Here is a 16,237-nt window from a genome sequence, read left to right as displayed (position 1 = left end):
GGGAAGGGTCAACCAGACTTTATCCCCTGTCGTACGCCTCTGGTAGTAGCTAGAAACGTTTATTTATCTTAATTTAGTAGGATGTACAGTACCTACACTTTCTGCCAAGTATGATAAGGATACGCCAAATAGTTTTAAAGTACTGGGTACAAATAATTTTTAAATTTTAATCACATGAATCATCTCATAAATTAATCAAAATAACTCTGCCGTTTCCTATTTAACTTCAACTATCTCGAAAACTAGTGACTTTATCGTTACCAATGAAGAGTATATTTTTTATGTATAAAGTATTGGAGAATCTAAAAATGGTACTAAAATAGTAATTCCTCCAGTGGCGTAGAATTTGAGAAGGGTCAACCATTCACTATCCCCTGTCGCACGCCTTTGGTAGTAGCTAGAAACGTTTGTTTATCATAATTTAGTAGGGTGTATAATAGTTGCACTTTCTGACAAGTATGAAAATAATACGTTGAATAGTGTTAATATGCTGAGCAAAAATATTTTTTAAATTTTTAGATAAAACACCCTGTAACTCAGTAAGGAACCCCATTTTATTTAAGTGTTTTAGGTTAAATCTTCGTATTTTGTGCTAAGGTTTCTCCAGTTACTATATGGACAATTATTAATGCAACACCCTAAATTACTAATAATACATAAACTACTAAACTAATTAATACTAAAACTAATAACTAAAACTAATAATACTTAAGATATCGGTAGCTAAATTAAATTATTTGTATTTACATATTATGTTTCCGTACTATGGAGAGGCGAGGTATTTGCTTCTCTTTTTTGGATCGGTAGATATACAGGTTCGAACCCTGTCGAGACTTGTGTATTTGTAGAAATACTTGAGTTTGGGCTCAAAATATTTGGAGTATCCTGTAAGATATTGTCCATTAAATCGATGACTTTTCGCTTAAATATTCTTGTTTGCTTGGACGACATCAGATTCATATCGGGTAGTAAGCTCAGCAAAAACATCTTATTGGCTTCCTGCACAGGAGTCATGCCGGCTTCAAGTTTTTGTTTTTTTAATTTGAAATATTCATCGAAGTTTTCATGCGTATTATCCTTTGACTTTTTATTATCCTTGCGCTCTGAAGATGAGTAACGTTGATAAAACGGTGATAGTGTTGTTTCAGGAGCAAACGATTGAAGATGGCACAGAATCATCCGAATTTTCTTCTTCTTGATCATCGCACAATTCTTCTTCTGCTCGCTTTGGCAAATTCACTGACGTCACGGAATTTAAAACTTTTACGTATGGTAAAGCAAACTGCATTGCATCTGTAAGGTAGTAAGGCTTTTTTGATTTTGAAGAGCCACTTGGCGCTGATTTCATATGTCGCACAAATACAGCTCTTAAGTTTTTCCACTTATCCTTGCATTCGTTTCCTGAAACAAAAACATACCTATTTAGATTATTATGTTTTGCTTTCAGATGTGCCTATTTTGCTTATTTAATTTTTTTTGCGCCATAACTGTTAAAATGTAAATAAAAGAATAAAATCGTGGGCAGAATTATTATTATTGAATGTACACTCAACCAAACTTATATGGAATCACTATGTATTTGAAACCTGCTGTTTTGAAAGCTATAGACGTAAATGTTTTATCAAAAAGGAATAACCATTTTCAATAGTTTTTTGTAAATATTTTAGTTTAAACCAGTGATTCCCAAAGTGGTCCAGGTGGCCCCTTAGGGACCCACGAGGGACTCAACGGGGCTCTACGTTGGCGTGAAATAAAAATGGGGGTTCACAAGTTGTAAGTGGGGTTCCACGAAAATTGTATAGTGATTTGGTATATATTTAAACAAATCTACATTTTTTTTTCGTAATATATCAATGGAAATAAATGGAAAAAATAATGTTTTAATAGTAGGGACACAAAAATGTCATTATAACGCATTATAATAAGTTATTGTTTTCACCCAATTTTGAAAAAATGTGAAAACTTTGAATTATCCACGTCCGTCTGTCCGTCTGTCTGTAATCACAACTCCTCCGTCAATATACCAGCTAGAATGACAAATGAGGTGTCAAATGAAAGCTTATAATCCAAGGATGATACTAAAGATGAGAAATTTTACCTAGGCTGTATCCGTCGATCTCTCCGACCGCGAATATAACTCCTCCGACCTTATACCAGGTAGAATGACAAATAAGGTGTCAAATAAAAGCTTATAATCCAAGGATGGTACTAAAGGTGAGAAATTTTACCTAGGCTGTCTGACCGTCGGTCTGTACGACCGCGAATATAACTCCTCCGTCCTTATACCAGCTAGAATGGCAAATGAGGTGTCAAATGAAAGCTTATATTCCAAGGATGGTAATAAAGGTGAGAAATTTTACCAAAGCTGTGTGCCCGTCGGTCTCTCCGACCACGAATATAACTCCTCCGACTTTATACCAGGTAGAATGGCAAATCAGGTATCAAATGAAAGCTTATAATCCAAAGATCGTACTAAAGGTCTAGACTGTCTGACCATCGGTCTGTACGACCGCGAATATAACTCCCTCGTCATTGCATCAGTTAGAATGACAAATGAGGTGTCAAATGAAAGCTTATAATCCAAGGATGGTACTAAAGGTGAGAAATTTGATCTTGGCGGTCTGTCCGTCTGTCTATCCGACCGCGAATATAACTCCTACGTAATTGTACCAGGTAGAATGACAAATGAGGTGTCAAATGAAAGATTATAATCAAAGAATGGTAATAAAGGTGAGAAATTTGACCTAGGATGTCTGTCAGTCCGACCGAGAATATAACTCCTCCGTCAATTGACCAGGTAGAATGACAAATGTGGTGTTAAATGAAAGCTTATAATCCAAGGATAGTACTAAAGGTGAGAAATTTTACCTAGGCTGTCTGTCCGTCGGTCTGTCTGACCGCGAATATAACTCCTCCGTCCTTATACTAGGTAAAATGACAAATGCGGTGTCAAATGAAAGCTTATAATCCAAGGATGCTACTAAAGGTAAGACATTTAATCTAGGCTGTCTGTCCGTCTGTCTGTCCGACTGCGAATATAACTCCTACGTCATTGTATGAGGTAGAATGACAAATGAGGTGTCAAAAGAAAGCTTATAATCCAAGGATGGTAATAAAGGTGAGAAATTTGACCTAGGCTGTCTGTCCGTGTGTCCGTCCGACTGAGAATATAAGTCCTCCACTATAACAGGCAAAATGACAAGAAAGTTGAGAAACTTGACCTAGGACTTCCGGTTTTAGAAATGCGGCCAGAAGTACCTACTGTTTTAAAGTCACCGGAATAGTACAAGTGATTTATTATTGGACGCGATTTCGGAAGAAGAGAACAAATATATACTTCCGGATTCATGACTGTCTGCGCGTCTGTCTTTCTCCTCCGTTATTAATACAGATAGAATGACAAATAAGGTGTCGAATGAAAGCTTATAACCCAAGGATGGTATTAAAGATGAGAAATTTGACATCGGACTTCCGGTTTTAAAATTGCAACCGTATGAACTGTTTTAAAGTCACCGAAATAGTGTAACCGATATATCATTCGACGTGCCTTAGCAAGATGAGAACAAATGTAAAATTTTGGTTTTGATATCATTTCCGGTTAAAAAGTGCTAACCTGAAGTGCCGTTATAGCCGCAGAAATATTACATATACATGTAACACATCAATCGAAGCGTATTGAAAAGTTGAGTTTGAATCTTTAGTTTCGGTTTTGAAGTAATTTCTGTTTAAACAGTGATGACCCAAAGTTTAGTCAAAATGACTCAAAATTAGTAAAATCGTTTATCAATCGGCGTAAAGTTACACGAAGCGTTCAAATATCGACTTCCAGTTCTACTTTCGATTACTTTGGGTGAAAACCTGGGACTTACGAAGTCCAATTACTTGTTTTGATTAAAAATTTTATTTTTGTATGGAAAACGGTAAAATACCGTTTTTTATATTTTGCTCCATTCCCAAAAAACATGTCCTTCGATTTGACTGAAAATTTGCCCACAGATAGCCAAAACACAGCACATTAATTTTTTTTTATAGTTTTACAATATAAAAAACGCGTAGATTAATATCAGAGTCAAAAATATAGGCGTCTACTTTAAGTACAATTAACTCGGAAAATATCGACCGTATGAAAAAAAAAAAAATTTTTGTCGAAAAGTTGAAAATAGCGGAGATATGGAATAAAAACAACTGCTATCAATCCAATGTGTGGTCTCTATTACTATATGGCTGAGAGACCTGGACATTAAAACAGTATGACATCAACAAACTGAATTCATTCGAAATGTGGATGTACCGCTGAATGCTAAGGATAAGCTGGACCAGCAAAACTACAAATGAAGAAGTACTGGAAATAATGAACACACGTCCTCATCTGGTCAACACAATCAAAATTAGAAAGACGTCATATCTAGGACACATAATGCGCCATAGGGAAGTTGAGCAGCTCCAGGTAATATTAGAAGGCAAAATCGAAGGTAAAAGGGGTATAGGAAGAAAGAAAAAATCCTGGCTCCGAAACATCAGAGATTGGACCCACACAACAGGGAATGACTTAATCTATCAAGCCCAGAACAGAGAGAAATTTGCCACATTGATCGCCAACCTCAATAGAGAAGGCACTTAGGAGAAGGAGGATCAAACCAATTAGTTATTAAAAAAAATACGTAATACTAAAAGTATTACGAGAATTACTTGCGTATGTTTTCACCTTATTCTATAAAGGTCATGATTTACCACCTGAGTGGACAAAAGCACATATTAACAACATATACAACAAAGGAGATAGAAAAAATTGTTCAAACTACAGGGGGCTTAGTGTCATAAACTCACTCTCAAGACTCTATGGAAAAATAATAAAAAATAAAATTGAAAAAGAGATGAAAGATGTAGAAGAACAAAATGGCTTTCGTGCACGCAGATCCTGTATGGACAGCATATTTTCTCTAAAGCAGGTTATTGAGAAAAGATTAGCCCACAACCGTTCCACCCATATAGTTTTTATTGATCTGACAAAGGCATACGATAGTGTACCACTTTCAATGCTCTGGATAGCAATGGAAAAACAAGGAATAAGCAAAAAAAATATACAAGCAGTACAACAGCTTTCAAAAAAATATGACGGTAAACATTACAACTGGAAACAAATTAACGAGAGAAATTCCTATTAGTAAGGGCCTAAAGCAAGGCTGCTGCATAGCACCTACACTCTTTAAAATATATTTAAATGAGGCACTCTCACTGTGGAGAAGAAAGTGCTGCAATATGGGCATCCCAATCGATGACGATATATTGTACACAGTACACTTCGCTGACGACCAAGCCATTCTAGTTGAAGACGAGAGTGATATAGACTATATGCTCAGAAAACTGGAAGACTTAAGTGGGGCCTTACAATTAATATACAAAAAACCGAGTACTTAGTTGTGGGAGAAACACCAGAACGCCTACAAATTGAAATGGGAACTATAAACTCAACAGAAGTCTTCAAATACTTAGGATTCCAAATAACTTCAAAAGCAGGAAGTAAGGATGAAATACATTCCAGGATTGGCCAAGCAAGATCAGCCACCAGACAGCTACACGGATTATTGTGGAGTAATAAAATAACAAAAGAAAATAAAAGAAGAATGTATAAAACAAGAATATAAAGTATTGGGTTGTACGGCGCTGGGCTCTGGGAAATCAACCTAAGAAACAAGTCAAAAATTAAGGCCATGGCAATGAACTATTGGAGACGATGTTGCTGACTCACTAGACTTGATAGAGTGAGAAACGAAGATATTTGGAGACAAATGGAAATTGATCTAGATATAATAGACACAATCGAAGCCAAAAGACTTAACTGGTATGGACACCTTCAGAGAATGCCCAAAAATAGATGGCCGAAAAAAATATAAAAATGGACTCCACCCACCAGAAGAAATCGAGGTAGACCAAAACGATCCTGGAGAGAAGATGTCGAAGATGCAATGACCGCCAGAGACCTAAAAACTGGAGATTGCTTCGACATAAAACGCTGGAAATTAGGATGCGAGAAGCGGTGACAGCTGTAGAAGACTCGCTTATTATATATTATTATATTATGATCGGTAAAAAAATTCTTTTAATTTTCATCCAACCAACTTTAATAGCTCGCAGGTATGTTGATTTACTTCTACAACCTGAGAGATGCGATGGAAGAAAATTTAATTTACCAATAATTCGCTTAAAATAATAAAACATATCAGATGATTCCATATAAGTTTGGTTAAGTGCATACATGTAGGTGATATTATAGTATGCGGTCTACCCCGATGATCCGGTCTACCGCTGCATATAGTGTGTCTATCGATCGCTATCTAAAATGCCTAAAGGATTTGCAGAAAATGATGACATGCAAGAAAACTTTTACAGAAAAAAGATTTATTCTCAAGTAATAAACATTTGGAACAAAATAAATGTAAAATGACAGACGACTCTATTTACTAATTACCTACCAAAATACATGTACCCCAACTATTTACAAAAAAATTTATTTTTAATATAAGTATGTAATTATTGGGAAAACGATACAGCCTAATTATTAATTATTATTGAGAGCGTAGGCGCAAAATTTGGGACCAATTCTTTTTAGGTGCAGTTCAGAATCCTGAGAAAATTAATATCTATTTTTGAAAAATTTAAATTCAGAATGAATGATTACATGATTACCGAGTGCCGAATGTTCCTTAGAAGTCTTTTGAATGAGATATTTAAAATTAAAAATCGCACTAAATTCTGTTTTTTACGATTAATTATTTATATGGGAAATAAGCCACAATTAAAATGAAAAAATAATTTTATTAACTTTAAAATATCATTTTAAAGTCTTCTACTTTAAAATGTATAATATATGTCTGAATTGCCAATATAAATGAGTGAGATTAAATAAACTATTAGAAGAATTTTTTTGCTTAGCAACAACACTTTTATTTATTTTAGTAATATTTTGTATTTTGACAACGGCACCCGATTTGGGCGTCGAAACGTTAATAAAATTATTTTTTCATTTTAATTGTGGCTTATTTCCCATATAAATAATTAATCATAAAAATGCCACAAGGAAATAGCTTCAGAACAACATCTGTTTTTTACCTCTGTAACTTATTAAAGTAGACATTACAGAAGTTTGCAAAGCCTTTCTGCTCTCGGGAAAAATGTAATATTTCACTCTGCGTTTAAATTTTTTAAAAATACTTTAGTTTTTTCAGTATTTGAAAAAAAAATGAATGCATTTAAAAAGCTTTGGCACGAAATTTTGCGCCAACGGTCTTAAAAAAATACCTTATCTATATACCTGTCTGACGTCCCTTAAAATGCGAGAAACAGGTACTCCTCGTATAAGACATAAATAATTTTTGTAAATTTACCAGGTCATTTTATTTGAAAATAGAGGTTGTTATTTAGGCAAACCCTTCTGGGAAAAGATTAGGGTGTTATTTATACAAATAGTAAAGAATAGAAACAAGTCTATTGTATATTCCTGAAAATGTACATGGCAATAAAAATATTGACTACAAACGGTTTGTTGCCTTTCATTTATCGTTTCTTTCCCTCAGTAGACCGTAATCTATAAGAAAAACGCGACAGTAGACCGCTTAATATAGTGGCAACCAATACTATTTTTTCCTTTGAATTTCTTTCGAATGCGAATGTCGTTCTTTTAAATGCATTTCTGTTCCAAATATCTGGCAACTGGGGGTACATTAGTTAGTCTTGCTGTATATTTTGCAAGAGGAGACATTACCGTTTCAGAAATCGTAGCCGAAACTACAACAAAACAAGAAATAAAAAAAGACAATATAATGAACCAAGACCTGAGGAAGAGAACAAATATCCCTGATGTCGTAATGCATAGCCTAGCTGAAATGGAATTGGGCAGGCGACGTAGCGAGACCTAAAAACTCAAGATATAACAGAAAACTAATTAACTGGCGCTTAAGAGAAGATAAACGGGTCAGAGGACGACAACCAACACACTAGATGGACGAAATTAAACGACTGTCCAAGAATATTGGCGAATAATGGGAGCACTATGTGCAGCACTGGACGGAAGAGGTTGAATGATGATGATGATGACCATATAAGGCGCAAACATTTGAAGAACGCAATACTGCGGTTGGAGGTCCCGAGATAATACATCCACAAAATCTTGAAGTAATAACAACTCAATCTTCCGCATTATCTATCTATCTATATATTCAGCCCTAAATATCCATTAGGCTGCCTCTTCCTTCTTCCATGCCTCTCTATCTTGGTCAATTTGCATCCATTTTGACCCAGTGTGCTTCGTCAGGTCATCTGACCATCGCATTTGTGGCCTGCCCATTTTTCGTTTGTGGTTCCACGGTCTCCAATGTATAATCGTCTTAGTCCATTTTTCTTCCTTCTGTCGTAGGGTGTGTCCGGCGAAATTTCCTACTTGGGTTGAGACATCTTTCACCTTTTGTTTTTTACGGATCCATTCGTTTCTTTTCCTGTCTGATAGTTTAATGTTAAGGCATTTGTCTTTTTATGGATCTTTCTATCTTTGCTATTTTTTCCATATTTTCTTTTGTAAATGTCCATGTCTGAGAGCCATATATTAGAACAGGGAGTACACATTGATTGAAGACTCTTGCCAAGACAAGAGAGTCTTCCCCATTATAACCCAAGGAATTATTTATCTAACTACATATTTTACAACTCCATACCATGGAGCTGCTCTTCCATGGTAAAGGAAATACACTGACCGGCTAAAAAGTGGTCACTCTGTTTGCGAAAATAAAAATTCATTGGTAGTTTTATACACTGTTTCATATAGCTTAACAATTTAAATATTTATTGTGATCATGTAAGCTTGATTTTGACAATTTGTGACTTAGTTTTGACATTTATGTTGTTGCTTTCTGTAGTCCTGTTTGTCTTGTAAGTTGAAAACATTTAATGAAAGACTAATTTAGCTTTTCAAATGTGGATTTCGATTAAGAGGAAACAGTAGCGATCAACAGGTAGCCAAAACGCGTTCCAAGATTGCGGCTGTAATTTTGAATATTTTTTCGACATATTTAGCACACGTATTCGTAATATAATAAAGAATGGCGGTACAGAGCCCAATTTGAAAAATATATTAATATGTGGAAATTACTCTGTAATTAAATATAATATTAAAAAAACGAGCCTGTACCTCCATTAAAAAGAACAAAAAAATACACTTTCTTCAAATAAACTTTTTTATCCGATGCCTAGATTTTGTGTCATTTTGGAACTACTAAATTTTTTTATTTCATTAGTATGTAGTTCCAAAATGACACAAAATATAGGCATCGGATAAAAAAGTTTATTTGAAGAAAGTGTATTTTTTTGTTCTTCTTAATGACGGTACAGGCTCGTTTTTTTAATATTGTATTTAATTACAGAGTAATTTCCACATATTAATATATTTTTCAAATTGGGCTCTGTACCGCCATTCTTTATTATATTAAGAATAAGTGTGCCAAATATCTCGAGAAAATATTCAAAATTACAGCCGCAATCTTGGAACGCGTTTTGACTACCTGTTGATCGCTACTGTATCACCTTAAGTGAATAATTAAGATAATATGGTGTTATCTACAGTCGATTTTGCTCGAATTATTTCATTGCTACAAGATGGAAGAAGTCAAGTTTATTTATTCGAAACTTTAGGTATTCCAAAAACTACAGTACGGAAAACCATCACTTTAAAAAGACTGGTACATACACATGTCGACCTGGTTCCGGTTGTAGAAGAGTTACCTAGCAAAGGAATGATCTTTTATTGTGATGGATCTAGGAAATCGCAATTTCACTGCAATTGCTGCAATAAACCGTCTGCAGGAGGTTTGAAATGTGAATATAAGTGAGAGAACGGTTAGAAGACGCGTCAATGAAAGAGGACTAATGGTAAGAAGGCCGGATATTGCGCTTGAATTACAAACCAGACATGTAGGAATGGTTTAATTTTTGCTTGACCACATCAACACTGAGATATACAGGATTGGAGCAGAATTCCCTTTGCTCATGAATCGCGGTTCTCTTTGAAGTCTGGCAATGGCCGAGATAGGGTTTGGAGATGGATAACTGAAAGATATGCCCAAGCTTATATTATGTCCCAGAGAAGAAAGTTTGGCGGTTGTGATGTCAGGGTTTGCACTGTAATTTAATTTGAAGCTCGAACTGAACTTTCTTTCATCAATGGCCCCCTGAATTCGCACCGGTATAGAGAGAATGTTTTGTCAGAAGCAGTAGTTCCATTTGGCCAATTTATTGGAGATAATTTCGCCTTTGTGCATGACAATGCACAGTCGCACACTGCAGGAATCGTGACAAAGTACTTGGGGGAAGTAAGAATTAATACTCTAGATTGGCCAACCTGCAGCCCTGATCTGAATATGATATTCAGATTCGAACATCTTTGGGATAAACTTCATCGTGGGGTTAGAAGTCAACTAGGCCAGCCTGAAAGTCTTGCAGAACTTCAAAATATGTTTATTGAAGAATATGAACGTATTTCTCAAGTTTATATTAAAAAATTGTTTCTTTCCTTTCCAAATCGTATGAAAACGCTTATTGATGTTTTGGCGCATAATACCCGATATTAGACAGTTTTGTTCAAGTTAAGTCGTAATTTTTATTGTTTGTAATTCGTTTCGATATGTCGATATTACTTTATTTTTTTTATAGCCTTCTAATTAAAAAATAACAGAAAAAACAAATTAGAAATATAAAAAAAATAAAAATTTACAAAAAAAATATTTAGAACCAAAACAGTGTATTATTTAGATAATAATTGTAATATATTAGTTTGTTATGTATTTAGAGTTAGAAATACAGAAAAAATTCCTCTAATTGAAAAACAAATTTGTTTGTTTTATGGCCGTTTTATGGCAGTTATGGCCGTTTTTGTTTTAAAAACGAAAGATGTTAAGTATACGAGAAATAATGAAGGTCACACATACACATACAATAAATGACGAAATCAACGAAATACAACTACGATGGTTTGGTCACGTACAAAGAATGCACGAAGACAGAATTCAAAACAAGGATAAAACTGGAAATCACAAGGTAGAAGGAGAAGAGGTAGACCGAGGAAAAGTTGGCAGGCGAAATAAACAAAGCCATGTATGAAAGAGGTCTGCAAGTAGATCAATGTGCGAACAGAGAGGAATGGCGAACGGGTATCGGAAGACGGAGAACGTTGTAAACGGATAAAAATATATATATACAGTATGTCCCTGTAAGTTGTATCCATATGCAAAACTTTTTTATTATTCATTTAACGAAAAAAAGTTATTCTTTATAAAGAGCTTTGCATGGTCCAAAACCTAAGATTTAACCATCAAATATAAAATTTTTTGAATATTATACGAGGTATGTCAAAAAGTTTGAATTTCACTCAAGAGTACAGTAGCTTTATTTTTCTAATATTGGAAATTACTATTATAAAAAGTTGTTTGGAATTAAAAACTATATTATAATATGCAATTACATCCTTCTAATTGAAAATTTTTTTTTTTTTAAATTATGGATAACTATCATTATTTTTTCAGTTATTTCAATTCTGATAACTCTTTTATTATTAATTTTACGAAAAAAAGTGATTCTTAATAAAAAGTTCTGGATGGTCTAAAACTTAAAATACAACCATCGTATATCAAATTTTATCAGTTTTATACGAGGTATGTCAAAAAAGATACATTTAGATCAAAAGTAAAGTACCTTTATAGTTTAGAATATTTCAATTAGAAGGATGTAATTACATACTGAAACATAGTTTTTAATTCTAAATAACTTTTCATAATAACAATTTTCGATATTGTGAAAAATAAACGTATTTTACTGTTGAGCGAAATTCATATTTTTTGACATACCTCGTATAAAATTAATAAAATTTGACAAAAGATGGTGGTATTTTAGATTTTAGACCATGCAGAACTCTTTATTAAGTATCACTTTTTTTCGTAAAATTAATAATAAAAGAGTTATCTGAATAAAAATAACTAAAAATAATGTTAAGTTACATAGGGACACATAATTTTGCAAAAAAAATGTTTAAATTAGAAGCATGTAATTGCATACTAGAATACAGTTTTTAATTCCAAACAACTTTTCATAATAGCAATTTTCAATATTGTGAAAAATAAAGCTACCTTACTCTTGAGTGAAATTCAAACTTTTTGACATACCTCGTATACTATTCAAAAAATTTGATATTTGATGGTTAAATCTTAGGTTTTGGACCATGCAGAGCTTTTTATAAAGAATAACTTTTTTTCGTAAAATTAATAATAAAAAAGTTTTCCATATGGATACAACTTACAGGGACATACTGTATATAGATGTGAAGTATACAATATGAAACAGTGTAAAAAATTTCCAATGAATTTTAGTTTCGAAAATTTAAAGGGTGACCACTTTTTTGTCGGTCAGTGTATATTGTATAGCTTATTTTGTACTAATTTAAATAAACACATGTACATATATAGTAAATACACACCTGTTAAATTTAATTCTCTTCCTATATCATTCCAAGCATTTTCGGTGATGTCTTTGCGCGAATATTCATTTAACGTATAGTTGTACAGGCATGGATGTTTTTCCACTTCTTGCACTAATTTTATATTCAACGCCTGGTCTGCCGGTCTCGCCATTTTGCGTGGTAAACTTAATAAAATATCACAGCAAACTAGAAACTAGTCCCCAAGCGACCTGCACTTACAGTCGAAGACAGCTTATTACTAAATAACGGTTTGAAAACCGGTTACTAACTAATGGCGCTGTGACCGCTGCGTGCGGATACTCATTAAAATACGTCACTGCTTATGTATTTTCATGAGTGTCCGCACACAGCGCTAGTAGTTAGCAGCCGGTCTATAATGCTAATGCGGGAGTGATCAGTGGACAGCGGACTGGACATGCAGGTCGCTTGGGGACTAGTTTCTAGTCTTTTGTGATATTTTATTAAAGTTTAAAACGCGAAATTGGCGGAAGAGTCGTTTAATATAAAATTAGTGCAAGAAGTGAAAAACATCCGTGCGTTTATAAACGTAATTAACTAGTTTTGATGGGAAATACGCTACAATTTTACTAAAAAAAATTATTTTATTAACGTTTCGACGTCCAAATCGGATGCCGTTGTAAAAATACAAAAAATATTAATGAATTAAACAGAAATGTTGTTGCTTAATAAAAAATTCTTCTAATAATTTATTTAATCTGACTCCTTTATATCGACAATTCAGACATACATTTTAGTAGAAGTAGAAGACTTTACCAGTGGCGTGCGGTGACTTTTTCGAAAGGGGAAGCGATTCAATAAGAATATAAAAATATTTTCTTAAGGGTCGAGGGTCGAGCAACTTTCCATCTGATAACACTCTGATGCGCAGGGGCTCTCTATCAGAAAAGTATTTAATTATGTGAGACGTCCTGCGTACAAGGACTCACACACTAAATCCATGACGCGTGAATGCATGAGGCACTCTATTCCCGCTATTTCTAGTGACTAGTGACCTATCATTGATCTGTATTGCTAGCTCGGGCCTTGAGTCCTCGCGCCTGGCTTGGTTTCCTAAAGAAGAATCATATTTAAAAAAATATATACTCCGAGGCATTTTCCACAACACACAACTTTCACTAAAATGACACTTATTTATACTCGAGGTCTATTCTCCTATCAACTTCTGATAATTGTTTAATGCAGTCTTTTTTAATGGATAATAGGTTCAAAGTCTGTCTTCGCTTGTTGAATTTCTTTTAAACTCTTAATTTCAAACTTTTAATGCATCTTAATACTGCAAAACTTCGTTCAACTGATGCACTTGTGGCTGGGATAGTTAGTAGTACTAATTCACACAACTTGACCACTTTACACAGCGACTTGTTTAAACCAATAGTTATAAAGAAATCCCAGATTTCTGGGTATTTCTTTATCATTCATGTCAGTTGTTTCATAAATGATACTTAACTGGGAATGCAAAGCTGGGATATCAAAAAATTTTCATTATTTAATCGTAATGACATAAATTCCTCTGTGGGAAATTTTGATGAATTATAATTAGAAATATTAAGATTATATATAATTCTACAAATTTTAAGTCGTTAAAATTTTGAAAGCTAGAATTCATTTGTTGTAGAATATTATCACAAGATCTCTTTGTTTCCTCTGTTTTCTCTGTCTCTCTGTCTCCGAAATTATCAATCTTCATTATTTTTCTTTCATGTTCAAACCCCATATGTTCAGTTTTATCCCATATATTTTTAAACTGCTCTCGTTTTTTTAATTATCGTATTAATAAAGTCATCAATTTGTCTTATAAAAAATGCAATACCATTTGATTTCTGTAAAATGTCAAATAAAAGATCAGTAAAAGGAAATATCTCTGCAAAAAATTTAAATCGAAATATTCTTTAAGCGAATGTATGTAATACCTAAGCACCCCTTAGCAGCAGTAACAGTCGGAGCATCTCACTTTCGGGAAGGCGATACGACGAGCGCTTCCATGGCATACCAAAATTCGCGCGACTAGTGGCTGCGGTCATTGAACCCTGACCAATTTTAAAAGGGACAACTGCATGGCAAGCGGCGATTTTGAGATGCGCTTCTGCCAGGAGTGGACCAAATAGTTGAATTGTGTGCATATTGAGTTCGTTCGTACGCAAGTAATTTTTAGTATTTTTCAATGCCTATTGGCTAGGTAATAATATGTAGATTATTTGGATTAGGGAAAAAATTTTATTATTAAATATTAATTAATAATATATTTTCTTATATTGACGAATAAATAGGGAAGCGGCGCTTCCCCCGCTTCCATAGACTGCACGCCTCTGGACTTTACCAATATCTATGAGTGCGTTCCTGGGACGACCTTACTGAAAGATAGTTCATTAGATTACATGAAATCAACCCCACCTCACGAATATCCGCCACAAAAATCATAACATGTGATATGCTTTTAAAAATACAACTACATGCAACGGTGACGATAAATAATAACAATAATATCATTTTAAACTTTTCTACTTTAAAATGTATAATATATGTCTGAATTGCCGATATAAATGAGTCATATTAAATAAATTATTAGAATAATTTTTTACTAAGCAACAACATTTTTGTTTATTTCATTAATATTTTTCGTATTTTGACAACGGCATCCGATTTGGACGTCGAAACGTTGATTAAATCATTTTTTAGTAAAATTGTGGCTTATTTCCCATAAAAAATAGTTAATTACAAAAATTCCACAAGAAAATAGCTTCATAACAACATGTATAAACTTAAACACAGCCTAACAAAGCTACTCAGTACAAAATACAGTCAAGAAGTGACTCGTTTTATTAATTTTCAGTAGCGTAGTGTGCGAGCCACAGTTTTTAACCAGTTGATAATTCTAGTTACCAACTAATTTAGTTTCTTTTTAGTAGCTATATGTGCGAACGGCCTCACACCGATATGCCGAGTCGCATCTCCAGTGACGTCACGTCGATGCAAATCGAATACAGTTGTAAATGCAAGGGCAAGATTGAGATACAAAAATGCTTTCGTAAGAATCTTTTCAAAATTGTATATACGCTATGAGCTCGTAGGTAGAGGGGATAAATAAAAATTCGCGAGCGCCAGTAGTGACAAATCTGTAAGCTTTTACTGGAAATTTGACATAAATGTCAAAGAGATTAATAATTTAAAACATTGAAATTAAAAACATTAATAGGAAATAATATTAGTTGGTCAAAGCTGTGGTGTATATTTTTACCTTAAAAAAATTTGTCCAAGCCGAAAATATTGATTTTTGCAATTTGATTAAAAAATAATTGTTAAAAAGAATTTGGACCACTTTTCGCGTGGGCGACTTCTTGAATCTTATTCTGGAATATTTCACGAATGTGATTATGCAAAAAAATTTCATATGAATACTTTCTCCAAAGAACCCGCCGTTTTCGCCTTGTCTACCTAAAGAAGTACATATAACTTCAAAATATTTTTTTTGTTTTTGTTAACCATTGACAATCCAACTGCTACGTATTTTATTTTGAACAATGTAACCAACAATTTCGAAGTATAATGCCTTCAAAAATAAATCTTCGAAAGAACCAATTTGTTAAGTTTTATATATTATGATTAATATTATTTTAAAAACTTGTAGCATATCAAATAAAATTAAATAAACTCGACCAAATTATTTTATTTTCGAAATAATGGTAGGGGAGCTCAAGCGGG

At 33.7% G+C, this 16,237-nt stretch overlaps 1 protein-coding gene across 1 annotated transcript; it reads right to left on the bottom strand.

Moving 5' to 3' along the window:
• Positions 1–645: 645 nt before the first annotated feature.
• On the bottom strand, positions 646–12,766 carry LOC114330948 (uncharacterized). The gene is made up of 2 exons (XM_028280399.2): positions 12,515–12,766; positions 646–1,401 (listed from the first exon to the last, which is right to left on the bottom strand). Exons 1-2 carry the CDS (start codon positions 12,666–12,668, stop codon positions 1,145–1,147), a joined length of 411 nt encoding a protein of 136 aa, XP_028136200.2. The 5' UTR covers positions 12,669–12,766; the 3' UTR covers positions 646–1,144.
• Positions 12,767–16,237: the final 3,471 nt, after the last annotated feature.

This window comes from Diabrotica virgifera, chromosome 7 (genome assembly GCF_917563875.1).
Source record: "Diabrotica virgifera virgifera chromosome 7, PGI_DIABVI_V3a".
Classification (NCBI taxonomy): Eukaryota; Metazoa; Arthropoda; class Insecta; order Coleoptera; family Chrysomelidae; genus Diabrotica; species Diabrotica virgifera.
This window is presented reverse-complemented; position numbering and strand designations above follow the sequence as displayed.